Raw genomic sequence first — 21330 nt, 5'->3', positions numbered from 1 at the left:
TAGTTTTGAAGAAAGCTAAACTGATTTTAAATACTAATTTGTGGTGCAAGATTTTTCAGATTACTACAGCAATATTGCACCATTTCGAGTACAGTAGTTGTTTAGGGACCAACGTGGAAAGCAAGGATGTCTTGTCATTTAGTGGGCTTTTTATGATTTATTTGGTGATTTATGGAAAAAGAAAGCCAGGGATTTAAATAAAAGTGGTCCCAAAAGAAGAGAGAATGTGACATGTGGAGGAAGAAGAGAAAAGTAGGGTTTTCCTAATTGTAATTGAAACCCTAACTTTAAAAGAAAACCCAGCCACCATTCTAGACTCTCTACCCATTTTTTTAGCAGTCACCATTGAAGAAACAAGAGAATGAAGAAGAAAAAGAGGAAAAAGAAAAGAGAAAGAAAGCAAAAAGGATGAGGGCTTGAAGACATTCATTTTGGCTTGATTCTCTCTACTCTCTTCTTAGTATTTTTATTTCTTTCTTTGAATTTTCTTAACTATAAATTATTTTATTATGGGTATTTTTTAGATTGTAGTTATGAGCTAAACTTTTCATAGCTAGCATGATTTATGAATTCTAATATGTGACTTTTGATGTTTTGTTATTGGTGTTAATGTGAAATTAAGGTTTTATTCATTCAAGTGGTTATATTGTATAACTATTTGATTTTGTTTGGCCATCAATTGTGAGTAATTGAATTAACTTTTAATGCCGAAATGGTTAGGGTTAATGGACACAAGACTTGAATGGGTCAAGATTACTCTCTTTGATTGTAATTTATAATTGAATAGACAAATATTATTACCTTGCATAACTTGATGGAATTGGTGCTTGGAAATACATTCTTTAAGTTAGATTGGCATAGATATATGTTTAGTTTAACTAAAGATTTTAAATCATAGTGACTTCGACGAAAGTCTGTGAACTTGTTTGGAATTCCTAGTTAATACCCAGTTTGGAATTTAATACCCAGTTTAACTTGTTTGGAATTTAATACCCAGTTTGTTGTAGCATTCCCGTAGCATTGATGTAAGTTTTTACATATTAGAAGGAATTAGTTATTCTAGCTAATTTATTTTTCTTGTTCTCTTGTCCTTTTGTTTGTTTTATTTACTTTCTTGTTCAGTTTTTAGGTTTATTCAAATCTTTATCAATTGCTTTATCCGAGTTGTTTAGTATTGATTTTTGCACGATTATTTGGTGATTCAATCCCTGTGGAGACGATAGTATTTCTTACCACTTTATTACTTGTTTGACGATTGTGTACACTTGCACACACTAATTAATTTCGCAACAAATTTTTGGTGTCGTTGTCGGGGATTGATTTTAGTGAAATTTTGTTTGTAAAACTCAATTTGGTTTTTTATTTTTCATTTTTTATTTATTTTTTTAGTTCCTTTTTACGTTTTGCTTGTTTGGTTTTGGTTTTTCCTGTGAGGTACTTAAGATGTCACATCAACAAGTCCTCTTGAATTTTATTCAACACGACTTTAAGCCTTTCTATAGAGCATGGTGGAGGTACAAGGATTTGCTAGTGAGCTTTCCATATCACAATTTCTCCAAATAGTTTCAACTTGAAGTCTTTCTCAATGGGTTGAATGCCACAACAAGAGAATGGGTAGAAAGAGGAGATGGCACCACCAATTTCTTCCAAATATTTGTGGATGAAGCCTATTGGATGTTGGAAGACATGGCGGAATATGACGAATGGTGTTGTAATTTTCCAATAACCAACCAAGGTTGGGAGAACAATTATTGCAATATGGAACCAACTTTTAACACTTGTACTCAAGGACCAAATGAGGTGAACTTTGAGAATTTTCAAGAAATATCCCCAAGTGATGAATCATAACCAAGTTCATTGGAGGTGTTAATGACAGAATATATGGCTCAAAATGATGCTTTGATTCAGAACAATGCTACATCTTTGAGGAATCTAGAGAATCATGTTGAGGAATTTGTCAAAGAGCTGCGTAATAGGCCACAATATGTTTGAAACTTGTTGATATGGGAAATCCATTGGGAGAAGAACCTTATGAGGATGGTAATTTAAGAAGTGGCAAGGAGTTAAAGACATCTAATGAAAATTTTGGGCATAAAGATGAGTCTTCTTCAATGAAAACAACAAAGAAATGGGAGAAGAAATTGGAATTTCTAGTTTTTCAAAATTTGTGTCCGCCCATAATGCTACAGCAACACTGCAGCCCAGAATTTCTGAAAATTCAGCAACAAAATATCTTCATTCCTCAACTTAGTGAGCCATTTTTCATGCAAGAATACACATATATAGATCCTATGTGGCCACTACCTTCGCCACCATCATTAGCATTGTTTCTTGGATTCCATCATGCATCTTCACCAAAAGCAAGTCAAGTTGAACGTATGAGCCTTCCAATTCCAAATCTAGCCAAGCTTGAGGGTGTTCACAACAAGAACCCATATGTGAGGGCATATGGGCGAAAGCCACTCTTTGATGAGCACTTCTCCAAATTCAAGTCAATGATTTTAAATCAAGCGCTTCTTGGGAGGAAATCCAAGCTTTCTAAACTTTTTCTCTGTTTTGTTTTAATTTCAAGAATTATGCAATGTTAAATGTTTTTTACGATTGCGTCATAGTTTTTTCTTTCTTTCTTTCTTTCTTCTTTTTCTCTCTTGTAGATACAAACATTGAGGCAAGTGGAAGTGGGTGCAATTATGAAGATTGGTACTAGCAAGCTTGCACATCATTGAAAGGGGAGGTCTTCTTTAACTCTTTTTTTTTTTAAGTTTTCTCATATACTTGAGGATTTTGTGCATCCAAAGCTTTGGGAAACTAATTTTTTATTTCCTTTTCATTTTTTTTTAGTTTGCTTGTTTGTTTAAAAAAAAATAATAAATTGAGGCATATGTGCTTTTTGTTTGGTGATTTTACACATTCCAATGATAAGATATATGATTGATAGTGTCCATAGCTTGTTGAAAAATGTGAATATTGTTTGGGATTGTGATTAATTATTGTGTTAGTTTCATTTTGATTGTGATATGTGCATATTTGAGCACATATGCCTTGATCAATGAATTGTATGTGAATTGATGAAAATTTGTGTGAATATATGATTATGCAATCTCATAAGACTTGGAATTTGTTTGATTATCTCTAGAGGCAAAATCCTAGACGACACTTAACCAAAGACATGATTTAGGCCATCTTTGGACAGTTTAAGCATCTCAAGCCTATATATCTTTAGTTACCCCATTGAGCCTAAATTATTCTATATATCCTTAGTTACCCATTGAGCCTAAATTATATTTTTCTTTGTTAGCCACATATTATATAGCCTAGCTTTAAAATAATTTTCCTACTTGTTAAACCTCACCACTAAGAACTTTGATCTTTTTGGAGCATATGTTGAGTAGTGCCATTTAGGAAGGGTAGAGGAGTTTGGAAAAGTTCTTATATGTTTTTTAAAAGAAAAACTAAAGAAAAAATGACAATTTGGTGAGAGATTGCATTCTTCTTTTTCTTGTTTTCAACATTGAGGACAATGTTGATTTTAAGTTTGGGGGTGAGGTATATGTTTCTCATTGAGTCACTTCTCATTGTATATATTTCTTTTGCATTTTGAAAAAAGATAGTTAAAAAAAAAATAAAAGTGCTACATCCATGTTTTCATTACAAATAAATAAGTTTTGGGGTGTAGCATCCATGTTTTCTAGGAGTGTTGCGAGATTTTTGATGGTCTTTGAAAGACTAATGTAGTTAGGCTGATTTGAGCCAAAATTTGTATCATTTACCCTACCTTCATCCAAGCTTAACATTACAAGCTTAAAAAATTCTATTGATCTTTGGTTGTGTATTTGTCTACATTAGTGGAAAGAGAGATGAAAAACAAACCTGCGAGACTTTCTCATTCTAGAGATTTTGAGCTTAATTGATATTTGCATAAACTGATCTAAATTGCATGCAATAATTTGAGAAAAGGCATCACACTCACACACACACGCATGGAGTAATCAAAATTGGAATGAGGCATACTCTTGCATTTTTACAATCTTTGTAATTTTCTTTAAGCTATGATCATTAGAAAATATTTGAGGAAAATGGAAATCATCAACTCATCAAATCACTTATTGCCTCTTGTTTTATTTTAATTTAATTTATTTTCTTTTTGTTTGAGGACAAGCAAAATCTTAAGTTTTGGGTGAAGTGGGTAGTTTTACTTTATGAGCCCTCCATTATATCAAAGGATAACTCCCCAAGTTTAAATGTCGTTATACTGATAACGAGGAGTGCAGAGAATGAGCTCGAGGAATGGAGTTAACCTCGAACCAAGCAGCGAGGCGGAGTCTTTTTCTTTTCCCTTCTTGGATTTCCAAAATTTGGCATCTATACTAGGCGCTTACATCTTCCTTATCTCTTCAATCTTCGAATTCATGGATGAGCCTCTGGTTACAAGAAAAGGGAGATTCTGCTCAGAGAGAAGATCTATAGTATAGAATGGCATGAGCTGAAAACCCCCACCAATTCTCCTCGAAAGAGTATAGCAACATCTAGCAATAAAGATAAAGGTGAGGGCCCATTGCTTAAGACAATTATTTCGGAACATAGAGAAGACTAGTTGTGTTGTATAACAAATTTGAACTAAGATAGGCTCGAAATAACGAGTTAAAGGGGGTGGATTTGATGTATGAACTTCTCTTAAATTTGCATGATTTTCTAGGAAAATAGTGCAATTGCCATAAAGGAATTTTTCATGGTTTTTGTATTAAAAAAAAAACCTATTGGTTATCCTTTACGAAACCCAGCAAACCAAAAATTGCAAAAACTACTTTCACTATTGAATCTTATCTACAATAAGATCAAACCAACCTTTTTGCTAGATTTCTTCATGAACAAAACAAGAACACAAATGCATATATACCAGTTTTTTCTTTTGTAAATCTCTTTAATGTAGATGAAAACTTACACGAATGAATTGACGAAGTGGAAATCGTGGTGTTGGGCATAATAGAAGAATTGAAAAATGTCGCAACTGTGAATACTATGATTAACTCAAATGTGAAGATGACGATGGAAAGAAAGAGAGGGAGGTTTTTATAAAAGGGTTTTGGAGATTGACCACCGTAGGATTAACATGATGATTAATCCTATGGTTCGGGATCGATTTCAAATGGCGGCAATAGAAGTTGATGGGACAAAAGCAGGAACCAGTACTTGAATTACCCTGTTAAAAAACGACACATGTAATCACTTGAGTAAGGTAGGTGGACACAACTCCCAATAAAAGAAATTCAAAAGTCTCTCCTACAATTGAGTAGAAACTTTTGAGGGGGCAAGTATTATACCCAAATTTCGAGATATATATTATTCGCTCGGAATAGATGAGAAAAGAGCTCGGATGCCAAAATAATACTTATCATTTTATTTAATAAGATATTGTAGCTCAAGAGGGAGTCATAAATTTTAGCTCGAAAGTACGTCAAAAATGCATCAGAAAGTTGGAGAATCAATATTTAAATAACAGTTCCACTTTTATAGGAACATTTTAGATATTTATTCAAATAACTTTTTTTATTTATTTATTTTGGATTCAAATGAAATATTTTTGTAACTTCTCCCTAAAAATGTGGGAGAAGAGGTTTGACACCAGCCCTATAAATAGATTGGGTTATGGTCATTTATTTTACACGCACAAATATTGTAATTGTACGGATACTCTGGGAAACTACTTTCTGTATTGTAACTCAGAACATTCAATAAAAGTAACTCATAAACTAGGTAGATTTTAACTACTGAACCATGTAAAATCTATGTGTTCATCTTTTATTTCTTTTGAATTTATTAGCTTAATTGCTCTTATTTTTTTTAATTATTTTATCTATTTATTTATTGTACAAATTAATTGAATGTTATTAACTTTTATTACATCCGAAAAAAATAAATAACCTTGTTGCACTAACAGTCACAGCACTAAAGGCGACTGATAGTTAAATGGAGTGCCAAGTGATAGGTTCAGAATTCTCCACATGGCATGTTCATTTATGGTCCAAACAAAACAAGGAGTGATATCCACTCGTGTATACTTAAACAGATCTTCATCTTCATCTTATGATTCTTCTTTCCTTTTTCTTCTCTCATCTCATTATCATTATCATTCCAACCCCATATGCAACCAACAGTGCTACACCAAACTAAACTCAGAAAAACCCAAGTACAAAAACAAACATTCATTTATGAGTATTCAGTAATAATAGATCGAAACAAATAGTACTATATATACAAATATATATATATATATATTAATGGCTCATTTGCTAAGGAGCTATCCCAACACATCGCTGGAATTCCGTACCGGATCTTCCTATGGATACTCTCTTCTCAGAAAAAGAGCCATCAGGGAAAATTTGCTTACGTCTAAGGAATTTAGCAGTAAGGAAATCAGTAGAAGAAATTTTCTGGTGCAGAGCTGCAGTACTGCTGGCTCTACTTCGCCAGCTGGAGAAGTGGGACTTGTAGAGAATAATGAGACAAGTCAACGTGTGACTAATGTTAAGGTAGAGTTGGGGTGTTTGGCTACTGAGTTTGGTTGGAAGGTCAGAAGGTTGGCTCCAATTGGTGATGAGATAAGAGAAGCATCTCATATTCAAGCTCAAGCTTTTTATGAATCTGCTTTTGTCTTTAACGACTTTTTCTTTGAGTTATTTAAGGTTAGTTTTATTCTCCGTTTGTTATATTTACATATTTGTTTAATGGATTATCTTTAAAAAAAGGGAAGAAAAAAGTATTGTTGAATATGCTTTATTTACAGGCCGAAGTGCTTGCTGGGCTTATGTATAAGCTTAGAAACTCACCCCAAGATAGGTACAATAGAAGCTTTCTGAGATGAACAATTTTCAGTAGAGTTTAAAAAGTTTGATTCAATTCATTATTTGAATCCGTAATATAGGTATGCTTGCTTGGTTGCTGAGGCTGAAACTGGTGGTGACACCTCTAGTTCCGATTCCAAACAAGGACTTGTGGGAGTGGTAGATGTCACCGTTTTGAGAGACCAAAACGTACTTAACCATCTTCCACCTGATTCAGAAGAATACCTTTACATCTCAGGAATTGCTGTCTTGGAAAGTTTCAGGTTTATGGTCCTTCCTATTCTATAAATTTTAATATCCATTTATACACTGTACATATTTGACTCATAATGAAACTAACAGGAGGAGAAAAATAGCAACTGTGTTGCTAAAAGCTTGTGACATGGTATCGAGTCTATGGGGTTTCAAGCATTTAGTTCTGAGGGCATATGAAGATGATTTTGGTGCCAGAGAACTATACTCAAACGCAGGCTATAGAGTTATTTCAGTGGATCCTCCATGGTTGACCACTTGGGTAGGAAGAAAGCGTCGTGTTCTTATGGTCAAACAGTCCAATCTAACTCCATAGTTACTTGTGCATATAATGTATGTATCTGGTGCCCATAAATTTGGTATTGAAGAAAAATAATAAGATGAGTAGTTAGACCCCATTGGCCAATGAAGAGTGAGTTGAAACCCATGAGATAACACTGAATAGAATATATTGGTTTTATTTATATTATCTACAACTTGTGTTAGGGACTGCTGGTCTAGATTCTTGAAACAATGACTTCTTCTATATTCCAATCTTTATAGACCCATTTTTTATTGACGCTTTTCAACCACCAAAAAAAAAATCAATGGAAAAGAGAGCTAGTGTTGTGAACTCATATGAGATTAAAATGTTAGTAAACATAACTATATACAAATGCCAAGAGCCAAAAAAAAGCTGGCAAATCTATAGCTTTTATTAACCTCAGAAATAGTTGTGCAAAGAAAATTATGGAAGAAAGAAAAAGAATACACTCTACCTTTTTTCCTTTCTTTTTCTCAACAAAATTACAACTTTTTGGTGTAAGAACTGTGAGATCCCGCCAAAGAGGGAATGGGTTAGTGTTCCTTGCGGAGAAACAATGGCTGTGCAATGTGTTCTATCCTAATTCATGAATTGTCGACAGTTCGGAGCTTTACATAGACAAGGGACTTTAAATTCTTCTGGTTCGTCGGGATCAAACAAGTAATCATACCTGCCACAATCCAAAAAAAATACCCATTAAAACAGCTGACGATCAATAATCCTTTATAAACAGCAAGAGCGGGAGGAAGCAAGAAATACGTTAACTCATCGCCAGCAGCTACGTTAGTCTTGGCAATAAGCACAATCCGGCTTTCATCATCACCAACACTCATGATCCTTGCGTAGCAATTGGGCATGCACTGTATCAAAAGTAGAAGGGAATGAAAAAAGAAGAGTAAGAAGGAATCGAGAAGATTATTCAAAGTATGGTAATTAAGTCATAAACAACTATTTTCGATTATTTTCTATATATATATATATATATATATAGAGAGAGAGAGAGAGAGAGAGATAGTTGTAACAAGAAGCCAGAGCAGCACTTCTGATGGCATGAAGTAAGGTGGTGTGATTGATGACAGGCAGAAAATTTAACTGATGTTCAACATACATGGAAATCGGAATCTCGAAATGACCTACCGAATGATTGATTAAGCGTGCTATGTTGCCTTTATCCGTAGCATCCACTACTACTTCTTCACTGATCTTAAATAGCTGCATAGAAGGAATAGACAGTAATATTAAAAATAAAGATTGGATTTTTTGCTCTTTTCTTAACCAAATTAGTTAAAATAAAGTTATATTACAGATCAGTAGGAGATGAAAATAAACTTACATAGCAGTCTTTGCCTTCCAATCTATAGCGTGCCTCTCTAAGATCTGCAATACTACCCCTCACCTGCTCTCCACGATATTCAAGAACCTACAAGCAAACAAAAGCTTCCATTCTTACAGGCCAGAAAAGAAACAATACTCTTCTCACATCATATAGAAAGTGCCTCCTGAGACAACTGTAAAATGAACCCCTCCCTCCCCTCAAACCTAAACAAAAATCTATAATCTGATGTACCATTTCTCCTTCTTGAATCCTTCTACGTGCAAAGAGTCCCCATCCATGTATGCCAGATCTACCAAAGCAAACACGATCATTTTCGGTTCTCTGCAGTTACATTCACCCAGACAACAATCAGAACTAAAAATATGGGAAGTTATCTATAAAGACCAGAAAAGGATCTAGAAATTGCCTGTAGGTGGTAAAGCCGTTCTCTGAATGAGGAAAAAGTTTTAGGTTCCTCAACAACCTGCTGAAAGAAGAGTAAAACAAGGAAAAAAAATCAAGCTTGTAACCATCAACTTTATTTCTCGTGCAGTCCCACATAAAAAAATGTCAGGAAAAAATATGCATGTAAAATAGAGTTTTATGAAGTACAAAAAGTTTACCATAAAAGCATTCAAACTTCGGATTGCTTCTACAGAATGATGGGAAGGTCCTCCAACTTTGTGGGTAACGGCTTCTTCTTCAGTTCTCTAGTATCCACAAGAAATAGATGTGAAAAAGAAGAATAGCTGATCCCATCTCACAACAAAATACTATTAAATCATAAGAGCCCCAACATGTAATGTAAAAAGTAGCAAACTGAAGCCAAAGCTGATATAGAAAATTGTAATATTAACTTGCCTACTATTAAGCATCGCTTCATACAAGTGTTTTATCATACAATCCAGTACAGGTAATAGTTGAAAAACATAGCAACTATGTACTAATATTTTTTTCATTTATTTAAAAATTAACCCATGGTAGAGACAATGAAGTCTGAATTTTCCACCAATTTCACCTCAAAATAATTCAAGGTGCATGGGATTTAATAGAATTATTGGATTGAATTAAAATGGATTGGAGAGCGATAACCTTAAATATTATCATGTGCTTAATGTAGTATTAGAATGAATTACTATCACAATATCACTTCTTTTTTATTAGCAGAAATAGTAATGTTGCATTTTTCCTAATTAATAGAATTGTCATTATTAAATATACAAATGGCATTATTTAATAATCCACAGATATATTTAGCCACCACAAGGAGGATAAGCAAAAAAACAACTCTATTTACCTTAGCACAGCAAATATAGAGCACCAGAAGTTCCTAACAACAACCAAACTGGAGAGCTAAAACATTACAGAAATAAATATTTATAGTGAGTTACCTTTTTGTTGTTATTTACTCTTTTGAATACCCGGCATCTAGCAGCAGATAAAGGCTCCGGCTCAATAGTTTCAGTTGCTGGAACCTCTTCTGGTTTTCTTCTATTGGATGAAATTAATCTTGAACCAGCCCTCTTTTTATTTTGAACAAGGCTTTTGGCTGAAAAAACACCTACAGGAGTCTGTATGATTAAGACGGTATCTGGATTTGGAGCCCTGCACGTTGAATGTAAAGGAACAAGTTAATAAAAACCATCTCTTACTCATACAATATATAAAAGAGTAAGCATGTCAATACAAGAGCAGGAAAAAAAAACGGGAGGAAAAAGTAATCTCAAACCTGTGATAAGCACAATAAGAAACCATCTTTGTAATCTGTCTGCCATTCTTTTCCAAACAGTGCAGCTGCAATTATTACATCCAATAGTTTGTCAATAGTGAGAACAGTCGGAATAATTGCGAACATCTCTAACAGACCCTACTCAAATGATCTCACCTCCATGCGATACCCTGCCCTTGATGCGCACATTGCATGGTAATAAGTGGAACACTTGCAGCATTGCATGCAAGAACCATGAATTTGCTTACAAATAACACAAATCTGAAATTCATATAAAGAAACCCACTTTAGATTTATACAATAAAGTGGCTACCAACAAAATAAACATATTGTGATTGTGCATTAATAAATTGTTATCCTCATTTACCACCCCCTCAAACCTATAAAGAGAGAGAGAGAGAGAGAGAGAGAGAGAGAAATTATCTTCCTGAATATTTAAGCTCATAGATATTGATTTAAACAAAAAAAAATGTTTTTGTGAATGTAATTGAACAATTGAAGTAAATCAGTAATAAGGTAATATGTGATTAAATCAAAGAATCAACCTTGACAAAAGAATTAGATGGAATACTCAATATCCCAAGAGCAGGTTCCATCTTTTCATCACTTGCAAAAGAGACTTCAGGCCTGAACCAGGCACATGTAACATGAACCCACAGTGTCTCAACATCTGTTGGCTTTAGAGCACCTCCTGAGGAAAGAAAGAAAAAAAGATGTCAACTCAAAATAGCAGAATGAAACTAAACATTCCATTACAATCCCCATTTATGCAAAGCAAAAGTACCCTTATTTTATACTGGAGGAAGCTTAGACCAGGAATTATAAAAATAAAAAATGGAGGAAGTACCAATAGATACACAATCGTTGTTCTAATTAATCCTCCCATTGGAAACCAATAAAAAAATAAAAGACAGCTGTTTCAGTAAAAGAAACCTCAACTCTTTTTCATAAAGAAGTAACGGCAAAAACAGAACTATTCAAAAACTTGCCTTTTACAGGGCAGAGGCAACATTCTCTCTTGACTTCAGGTGTTTCACATGCTTTGCAAACCCACGAAGTAAAATCTCGAACATTTCGTGCTCCATAGCATTCTTGATGAACAGCTATTTGGCATCTGAGAGAAATATAAACATGTAAATTTCCAAATATACACACTAGCAATCAGCAGCACTAGGGAATGCCAGAAATAGCATATGATGCTGGAATTTTCCTAGCACATTTCAAATGTCACAACATTTTTCAAACCTATTCTGTATCACAGCATCCAACTACATTATATTTTGGCAACAAATGGTCAGAGCAGGTCACATCACAGTCACAAAAAAATACCTGTTGCATATGATAATTTTATTGTAATCCCAATCTTCAACCCATCTACATACAGCACATCGCTCTGTGGTCCATTTAGCATGGACAGGTTCATACTTTTCTGTCATACGAAGCAGTTAGCTCTCATTAGCTCACCTAGTTTTCGGAGATTTAAATATATATATATATATACATGTATATATGTATATAAAATTTCGAAACTATTTTTCTGCTTAGAACAAATGCCCACAAACAACTTACCCTGCAAAAAGGCAAGCAACTTCTGTTTTCGCTCTTTCATAGAAGGCTTTTTAGGCTTGACAGACACAAGAGCACTCGCATGATACTCTGCCAACTGAAGCATCTGCAGATTGAAAAAGGATTGTAGGAAATTATAGTTAATCATATTAGATGTTCATTACTTATCAAGTCAATACATAATTTGGTTTCCATTTAAAAAATTATTCTTAAAATGAAGAAACAAGAAAAAAAAAGTGCAAAAAACAGTTACAAAAGATAACTAGAGTACAAACCCATTGTTCGAGAGGCAACATAGAACCTTTCACCCTAACACTTGTCTTCCAGTTTCTTGCTTTAGAACCAGTGTGTCGCTCCCATTCACTAAGTGCTTGCTTTTCAGAGCCACAGAATCCACATTTGCAAACAACTCTGAAAAATTAAAAACTCACAGTATCATAAGAATGAATTATAAAACACAAACTAAAAATTTTAAAGTAAAAAAATATATATATGTAGTAAAACTGCAGTATGAAAACGAAAAAATATTTCTATGTTTTCATTAAATAAAAGGCAATTCCTTTCTTTGATAAAGACTAAGAAAAGTAACATGGCTTAGATAATATCTTTTTGACTTTCTGAGCAAACAACAGTTGGAGAGAAAACAATAATTTTAACAAGTTATGCTTACAAGTGCAGGCTTGGAAAATATGTTCCTTCTACACCATTGCAGAGAACTGTGACTTTGTTAGGAAGCACCAATTGATCATTACTTTTGTTCCATCTGCTGCAAATAATCATTACATTATAAGAAGATGAAAAAATAGAAGCACTTCAATTAGAAATACAGCACATAAAACGTCTGAAATATTTTAAAACGCAAAAGACAACTCAAATTAGAAAGTTTCAATAATTAATAAAATAGAAATACGACTAAGGGTAAGGACAAGTGGTCAGACCCACGGTCCATGAGGTCTGTGATTCAATTCCTCATGAGACCTACCTAGCAATTTGCTAGAGAGACCAAAGAAGATTGTAGGGTTCAAAAGGACCAAATACAGCAGAAAGATCTTAAATCAATATTTTGTAGGGAAATATTTACTAGCAGTTCCAATAACTTACTTGACTTTTGGTTGTGATCCCTTTTCTGAATCTGACAATTCGAAATTAAACTTCGCTTTGCAAGTTGGGCAGTAATAATCAGTGCCCCCCAAATTCTTCAAAAAAGAATAATCCAGTCAGGGAAGTCAGCAATGTCTTCTATGCCTTCCGGTATCCAAATAGAAGAAAGAATCAACAAAATCATGAGTATATGTAGTTCGAAGGACAAACCTTGAAGAGGTTGCTGGAAATTTTGTCGCACTCGGCGTGCACCCACACTTTACAACCATCACAACGAACCTGATCAAAGAGAAAAAAAATTGACAATAACAGTAAGAACATCATGGTAAAAACTAGCAGTCATCCACACTAGGAAAAAGTAACGATAACCTTAAAAAGGTTATAATTTTCCTTACCCAACTTCCACTGTCTGAATGGTTCCAGATCTTTTTACATATGCCACAATAATGATTTGATTTTGTTAACTGCAATAAGAATCTATGAATTTGAACAATGTACAATAACTTCGAAATCCAAAGTTAACACACCAAACAAATAGCATATGCAAAATAACAAACACATAGAACAACTTAGGCAAGACAAACCCTTGCACATGATTTGCATAAAACATGGTCTGATGGAGTTGAGGGATTCATCTTCTTGGTCATCTTGAGAGGAAGGCTCAAGCCACAGCCTTCACAAGGTTGTGTGTCTTTTTTCTTTAAAAACATATTCTGCATAGGCAATAGAAGACCAAGAATTAATTTAAATGAAGGATGGCAACATATATTTAATTTTCTCTACTGACAAACCCTCATCTTTAATAGGCTATAGATTGCTGAGAAAACTATGAGCAGTGATTTTCATCTGGAGCATCTCTTCTTTTGGTTTCCTCAGCAAACTAGCAGATGTTAACCAAAAAAGATACTCTACAAAGCTTGGTTGCACAGAAAACATATTCTCAGATCATCACAGTGAGTGAAGCATCATCAGTAACAGTTACAAACAAACATATCAAGGAATAATTTCATTTCCATTTGAAAATCCATGGGTAACGTTTTAGCAATTCTACATCTACAATAAATTTAATAGTGGCAGGAAACTTTAAGACAACTTGCCTGGTTCCGAAAGTGACCAAGAGGATCCTGGTTAGAACCAGTATCTTCTAGAACTCCCCTAATGATAGATACATCATAAGTTACATTTCCAGCCGCCATGTTTATATCGGCAATAAGTTTCTCTGTGAATCCTTGTTCTGCCAAAAACGCCTCTTCGATTGCCATTTGGAAATCACAGGGCACACATTTACTTAATTCAGATTGACCCTGAAACCTATTCAGGCAAAATATTGACTCAGCATCACTAAGTGTTAAATTACAATTTAAGTAACCGTCTAAAACAGAAACGCTGCGAGCACACACCTGTCAACGTGATCCATAAATGGAAAGATGTTCCCCCTCCTAACCCAAGCATAATCCTGATCAATAGCATTGCAGTATCAAATAAATGACAACATTACACTAATCAAATAATAATAATAACAACAACAAAATCAAGAATTCATTAAACTCCACTCCAACATTGAGGGAAGAATTAATACCCGTTGATTTTCATTCCCTGAATACCCAAAGAACATCACACACGCGGCATAAGGTATGCAAGCCCTCAAAACTAATTCAGGTGCTTGTGACATTGGGTCAATGACAATGGCAGGCCAAAAGGGCTCCTTCCTCCCTGGCTTTGCCCATACTATATCGCCTGAATAAAAGTCTTCAGGTCCATACAACCCATCACTCCTCCCACTCTTCCCCACCAGATAAGGTTTTCGCTCAATTTCTTCAATTGGACACCTGTCATTCTCAACCAGTCGTTCATGAACCGAGGTAAGTGAATTCCTGGAACTTGAATACTTTCTAAATTCAAAATTCTTAACACCAGTCAATCTCTCCTCTACTCCATCCTCATCTTCACACAATGTAGAATACTTAACAGACTTATATCCATTCCTCTCTATAGTTTTAGTCTTTTTCACATTAATACTACAAGTTTTCGTGGTTCTCATGCTAAAATTCTCCTTTTTACAATCGATCTCATCATCTAATCCATTATCACGCACACTAGACTTACTGTCTTTTCTCCAATCTTCAATTACAGAATCATTAAAACGAGAAGGAAGAACCTGAACTCGACCCCTTGAAGTTCTAACAAGTGGTGGCCTTGGAACCTCCACCTTCCCGTTAATCCTCCCCGTCACTGAATCTCGAGCCTTTGACTTCAACTCCTCCTCCTCGGGCGAGCACGAGGCTTCGGTACACCACGAAGCAGAGAAGTCCTTCGCAGCTGCAACAGAGCTGAGTAAGCCATGAAAGCTCACGGGAATGATACCCGCAGCAACCTCGCCCAGCAGATTAAGAGGATAATACCCATTGGTTTTCCTCTTCTTCCTAACCGAGTTCTCGTCGTCTTCACCCGCTGACTCAACCGGTTTACACCGTTTCAGACGCGGCATTTGGGATTTCAAATTCCGCTTGATAATCATGGCTGCAAAATCGGAAAACCAAAGAACAAACGAACCAACCCCACTCCACGAATCCTCCCTCGCTCGAATCCAAACGAACAACGATTCAACCAAACCCCCACTTTCACATAATAACACACACCATAACCCTGTACGATTTCTTCGTCGAACCCCCAATTCACAAAACACCCATAAACCCTAATTTCACAGAGATTACGAGAAACAGGGGCCAATTGAGAAGACGACAAAAACAACAGTGAACACGGAGAGTTCCACACACCCAGATGGAAAACTCCGACAAAGAAAGGAAATTGAGCAGAAACAGAAGAATGCCCCAGAAAATTTGATCGAATTTACAGAAGACGAGTTGAAAAAAGAAAATAGGGATCTCTCTTCAATCAAGTCCCTTCCTTTCTTTTCCAAACTACTTCAAACAACAGATATAAATAAACAGAGATGAAAAGAAAGAAAGAAAGAAAGAGTGAGACACAAACTGCAATTTAATTAAGAAAAGTTCGGAATGGAAATTTTTTAGTTTTTTTCTTTAGAGAGAAGATGAAGAAGAAGATGAAGAAAAAATGGAAAGAGGGTTTGTATAGGGCGGGTGAGTGGTGACAGAGATTAAGAGAGAGAAAGTAGAGAGAGAGAAGGGTCTCTCGGCGTTATCTTTGTAAAAGCGTAAATATTTGATGTGAGAGAGAGAGAGGAGAGAGAGACGCTATAACTTGCGAGTTACGTGTTTGTGGCACAAATCTTCAGTCAGTCCCGCTCTGGTCATCACATTCGGTTTTCTGGTTATGTTAATGTCATGTAATGATTTTTCATGGCCTAGTTTTTCAATCTCTTCTAATTTTCCTTGATTATAAATTACATTTATAAATATAAACTTTTTTTATAAAAGAAAACCCAATTTCAAAACGTCAATTCTAAGAAGAATTGCAACTCTAGCATGGCAATTTCGACTTCTTATGTTCAAGTTCAACATTCGAATTTGGTTGGACCATCTTTTATTTTTTTGGGTTGCAAGGTTTTTTCAATTTTGGACATAGTTACAATAATTATGCTACTGAAAAATAAGAATGATAACAATAACGAAATATTCTGTAAAAATTGAATAAGTTTCAGGTAATCGGCGGCAAACATGTATATAAAGTTTTGTGTTCTTTTTCTTTTTTTTTTTTGGTGGGAAAACGTTCACTGGTGAATGGACTGTATAAACCAACGGTGTGCAAAGATATGAGCTTCACCAATTAAATTTCTTAAAATTTCCCCCCAAAGTTCTTGGAGGGGTATTTTTGTAGTTTCACATAAATTAATGGAAATTATTAACTTGTTTGTGTAAAAAATAAAGTTTGTGCAAATCAGTTCGACGTCAAAGAATTGAACTTTTTTTTTTTTTTTGCTATAGATATTTTTCAATTTTGAGTTAGGATGAAAAGGTTTGATCTTTGAAAAGATATTTTAAGAAAAGGAAATAGAGAAATATAGATTCTTCATTCTTGGTTATCTCACTCTCTGTTTTTTCCAAGTGAAAAGGTTCGATCTTTTTAATAATATCTTTGAAACTTTTGGTCTCGCAACGCAGAGATATAATGGTTAGAAGCAATATATGAGTCAGGACCCCATAAAAATCTCAATATATTCTTTCTTTATTTCTTTATTTTTTGTTGTAACGTAACGTTTTTGGGTGGTACAGAGCGTGGCCTCTCTTTTTCTTAGGGTATAATTTCAGGTCTTCTTCTTCATATATGATTTTTTTTTTAAAGTGGGTTTGTTCTATTTTTCAGAATAAATATATATATATATATACATATATATTGGTTTAATAGTGAAACTCTGGTCGATGAGTTTGGTAGTCAACCGTTCTCTTAAGTAGACTTTTGGATTACCCTTTTGTGAAGTGTTAATTTAAACTTTCTGGTAAAATGGGTATGGCTATGGCCATGGCATGTTGAATCACGTGGATCCTTACAACTTGGATATTATCTGTCATTTTCATTGGCATGTTGCAATAGTTTTAAAACTATATACTATTTATTATTTGTATTAACGTGTTCAGATGAGACCACTCACTACGTCTAACATCGCCTCTAAACAGAGAGAAAGAGATGATGTGGTTGAGCAACGTGAGCTAAGTCAAACATTATTACTTCAAAATTTCCAAACCTTATTATATATCATCTAACCTTGTATGCATCTAAATATTTATATATATACATATATTCATGTACCACCACCATTAAAATCGACCTCAATGAAGTGGGTTTTGTTTTGATAATGATTTTATGTAGGAATGGTCTCGACATGGCCGGAGTTGTATTTTCCGATGGGTTGGGTTTGTGAAAGAATTGATTTGAAGAAGGTGAGAGATATGAAAAAATTAAAGTGGGTCACTTTTTTTTTCTCTCAATTTTTCTTTGTCAAGGTTAGGGATTTGTACTTGTTTGTGCTTTAGAAATGGATATGGAATCGGAATTGGTCTTTTTCTAAAACGAGTTGACTCATTTCTCCTGTCCATGTAATTATTTGCTTTGAATTTTTCTTAGCATATTCTTTTTATTTTTGAAAAGAAGAAACCTCGTTGCGGATGTGATAATTTTGGTCAAATAGAAAAGGATACGAATTTGTTGAACTAAAATAGTGGACCATTCGAAGTTGTTATTGAAGTTTGATAATGAAGATGCTTCATTTCAATTTATAATACAAGATAATGATTAGGTACATAATAAATTTAGGTAGTACTTGGATATCAAAGATGCTAATACTATTCTTCATATTGAGTTTATTGAAATTAAGTGTTTTATTGTTTCTTGTCCTTGTCCGTTCAAGTAAGCAAGCAATAAATTTGCAAGGAGCTTCTTCTTTAATGACAAGGCTTCTACCAGCAACAAGAATAATCACATTTTGGGCATGCAGATGTCATTATGGGACTCTTTCATGAGTTATTTGCTTCTATTAATCCTCCTGGTGAGATAATTGAGGATATTATTGCCAAAAATTACAGAAGAGATGAATGCTTTTCTCTTGGATGAGTTTTTACATGTGAGAGTAGTTTCTCCAAATCTCAACAAATTCTGTTACTGGAATGTTAGGTTCTCAATTGTTATAACAGCCCCATTGACTTGTGTTATTTCAGTCTTTGGTCTATAATAGGACAACTTCACTACAATTGTTAAAAAAAAGAGAAACACAGATGAAACAAGAGAGTTCAAGTGTGGAAATCAAGATTGAGTGTTGAAAAAGGTTGTGAGAGTTGGGTTTTGGAAACTGTTGAGAAAGTGCATGCTCAGGGATATTGAGAGGAAAACACCTATCAGATTGAGTGTTTAGAGTGTTAGATCCAAAATTGTTCCAAGAAGCTCGATAGAAGATTTGTACTCATTTCGTTGATTGAATAAAAAAGAAATAGTGGTTCCTAAAATTAGATTAGGTTCAAGATCACATTGATCTTGTTCTGAACCAGTATATATACTTGTGCCAATTTATGCTTTTATGTTTTTAGTTTTCTAACTGTTTGATTATTAGTTTTATTGATTTGTGTTCTTAGTTTCGTCTCCGGTTCACTGAGATTCGTCTAAGGTTCTTGAACTAGGAAATCTATCTTCATTTCCTACAAAATCAGAGCCAGTTTTCGATCAAAAGGGAGAAGAAAGTTCAAGATCCTAGACCTTCCACATTACAACTGATAAAGAACACAAGCTAGAAGACTATGTCAACCATAGCCAAGTTCGAGCTTGAGAAATTTGATGGTACAAACAATTTCTCATTGTGGAGAGAAAGCCTTAAAGGAATTCTGGTACACTAGAAAGTAGCCAAGATTCTTGGAGATCAGAAGTTGCTCGCTGATAAGAAACCTGAGGAAATAGCTGAGAATGAAGAAATGGCTTATTATACCATAATCATGTACCTATCAAATGGAGTACGATCGAAATTGACTTCTGAGACTACGACAAAGGGATTATGGGATAAGATGGAACAATTATATTTAAAGCCTTCTGTTTCTAACAAAATTAATTTACTTGAAAGGCTTTTATGGTTTTAGAGTGAATCATGTTATGTCTTTAGATGAAAACATTGAAAAATTTAATGAAATCATTGTAGGTTTGGCAAATATCGAGCATAAGGTGGATGAGGAAAGCCAAGCAATAATCTTGCTACACTCATTACCAATGGCATACCAAGAAGTGAAAGTTGCAATAAAGTATGGCAGAGATATCATTTCACTAGATGGAGTTCTTAAAGCATTAAAGTCCAAAGACTTTCAACTTCAGTTGGAAAAAGAATCCAAGAAGGATGAAGCTTACTTTGTTCGTGGAATATCAGCAAAGAGAAGCTCTTCAAGATTCCATACACCATTTCATTCACGTTATATATCAAGAGGAAATGATTCAAGAACATGTTACCTGTAACGCCTTGGTTACTCCAAGACCATTACTATGGACTTTAAACATTTCTTAACTCACTAAACGAGTCATTTGGTTATGAACGTGCATCTAGGTGTTATTAATAGGCTAAGGTGAAAAATCTCGATTCAAAAGGAATGGATATATTTTATTTAAAACATAAAATTGTACATGGACCCATAAAGTGTTTACAAAGTTATTTACAATCCAAAATGGTCATTACAGTATAAAAATTACAACCTGCCGACCTAAGCGGCAAAATATAGGGTTAACCCCTAGTTCCTCTAATAAACACATTGGTCGTGGTGGTCAAGCGACCGCATATGTACACATCGCCACCTGAGCTCTCCACTCAATTCTGGGTGAGCTTTTCTTTCCCTTTACCTGCACCACGTAGCACCAGTGAACCAAGGCTCAGCAAGAAAACTTATTACTTCATGTATGTAATATCAATAGATGATTATGGTAATCATTTTGGGGCTTGCAACCCAATCAGGTAAGTGAATATCAATAATGATTATGGTAATCATGATGGGGCTTGTATCCCTAATCAGATAAGTAACTAATAAGTCACGAACTTGAATTAGATAAGTAACTAATAAGTCACAAACTTGAATCAGATAAGTAACTAATAAGTCACGAACTTAAATCAGATAAGTAACTAATAAGTCACGAACTTGAATCAGATAAGTAACTAATAAGTCACGAACTTGAGCTTCGCACCCTAGGCCATGTGACATTACGATCACCTGAGCCTTCTGGCTCGGGCTCTAAGTAACTAGTCTTTAGACTAGACAAGCGCTTTTGTTTTCATCGAACTTGAGGTCGGTCAAGCATTTCATACTTATGTTGATAATGCTTATGTCGATTAGATCTAATCTTTTCGGCTTACGTTAAACACGCTAATACCGTTCTTGACTCATAAGCCAATACCATACAACCAGTGCTCAGTACTACTACCGAACTTGACTCATAAGTCATAGCTTCACAATCAATACTGACACCATAGTCGTATCCTGACTCATAGGTCAGTGCCATACACAGATAAGCAAAGATGCTATGCATTTACTATGAAATCAATGTCAATATATAGAGCGCTCAACATGCTTCATCAATAACCATGCATGTCACATACTATGTGTAGTTTTCTTACCTCTGGTTCAAGCGAGAAATAATAAAAGAACGAAATTTGAGAACAATTAATCCTTTGGTCCCTTAGCGGTCACGTAGTCATAACCAAATATGGAATTCCATTATTAAAATAAATCATAAAGCGTTCATGGTCTAAACATCGCTCTCGGGACCTCAAATCGTACTAAAA

At 34.7% G+C, this 21330-nt stretch overlaps 2 protein-coding genes across 5 annotated transcripts; one reads left to right on the top strand and one right to left on the bottom strand.

Annotated features, from left to right (window-relative positions):
- The first annotated feature begins 6097 nt into the window (after nt 1–6097).
- On the top strand, nt 6098–7653 carry LOC133834519 (GCN5-related N-acetyltransferase 10, chloroplastic). The gene is made up of 4 exons (XM_062264162.1): nt 6098–6683; nt 6785–6837; nt 6923–7105; nt 7185–7653. The coding sequence occupies exons 1-4, from the start codon at nt 6279–6281 to the stop codon at nt 7408–7410; spliced, it is 867 nt and encodes a 288-aa protein (XP_062120146.1). The 5' UTR covers nt 6098–6278; the 3' UTR covers nt 7411–7653.
- Nucleotides 7654–7744: 91 nt separating this feature from the next.
- Nucleotides 7745–16416, bottom strand: LOC133834517 (histone-lysine N-methyltransferase ATX5-like). Of its 4 annotated transcripts, none has more exons than XM_062264161.1 (23): nt 14689–16416; nt 14510–14565; nt 14207–14420; nt 13694–13822; nt 13505–13573; nt 13320–13388; nt 13110–13204; nt 12679–12771; nt 12284–12419; nt 12012–12114; nt 11772–11871; nt 11432–11556; nt 10988–11133; nt 10599–10703; nt 10443–10507; nt 10105–10318; nt 9337–9423; nt 9141–9197; nt 8966–9055; nt 8732–8818; nt 8536–8610; nt 8158–8258; nt 7745–8068 (listed from the first exon to the last, which is right to left on the bottom strand). In XM_062264161.1, exons 1-23 carry the CDS (start codon nt 15625–15627, stop codon nt 7978–7980), a joined length of 3246 nt encoding a protein of 1081 aa, XP_062120145.1. In that variant the 5' UTR covers nt 15628–16416; the 3' UTR covers nt 7745–7977. The 4 variants fall into 4 exon arrangements, with proteins under 4 accessions (XP_062120145.1, XP_062120144.1, XP_062120143.1 ...); XM_062264160.1 differs by having other exon boundaries at nt 12679–12774; nt 14689–16415; XM_062264159.1 differs by having other exon boundaries at nt 9141–9200; nt 14689–16410.
- Between the last annotated feature and the right edge of the window lie 4914 nt (nt 16417–21330).

Source organism: Humulus lupulus, chromosome 5 (genome assembly GCF_963169125.1).
Source record: "Humulus lupulus chromosome 5, drHumLupu1.1, whole genome shotgun sequence".
Taxonomy (NCBI): domain Eukaryota; kingdom Viridiplantae; phylum Streptophyta; class Magnoliopsida; order Rosales; family Cannabaceae; genus Humulus; species Humulus lupulus.
This window is presented reverse-complemented; position numbering and strand designations above follow the sequence as displayed.

What these genes read in the sequence shown, in the direction of transcription:
- LOC133834519 (XM_062264162.1), top strand. Translation starts at nt 6,279, where the DNA reads ATGGCTCATTTGCTAAGGAGCTATCCCAACACATCGCTGGAATTCCGT. An exon ending in AGAAACTCACCCCAAGATAG is followed by an intron (nt 6,838 to 6,922) that starts GTACAATAGAAG and finishes TCCGTAATATAG; the next exon opens with GTATGCTTGCTTGGTTGCTG. An exon ending in GCTGTCTTGGAAAGTTTCAG is followed by an intron (nt 7,106 to 7,184) that starts GTTTATGGTCCT and finishes TGAAACTAACAG; the next exon opens with GAGGAGAAAAATAGCAACTG.
- LOC133834517 (XM_062264158.1), bottom strand. Translation starts at nt 15,627, where the DNA reads ATGATTATCAAGCGGAATTTGAAATCCCAAATGCCGCGTCTGAAACGG. An exon ending in CAGGGAATGAAAATCAACGG is followed by an intron (nt 14,566 to 14,688) that starts GTATTAATTCTT and finishes GCTATTGATCAG; the next exon opens with GATTATGCTTGGGTTAGGAG. An exon ending in GAAGTTTGAATGCTTTTATG is followed by an intron (nt 9,201 to 9,336) that starts GTAAACTTTTTG and finishes CTCTTCTTTCAG; the next exon opens with CAGGTTGTTGAGGAACCTAA.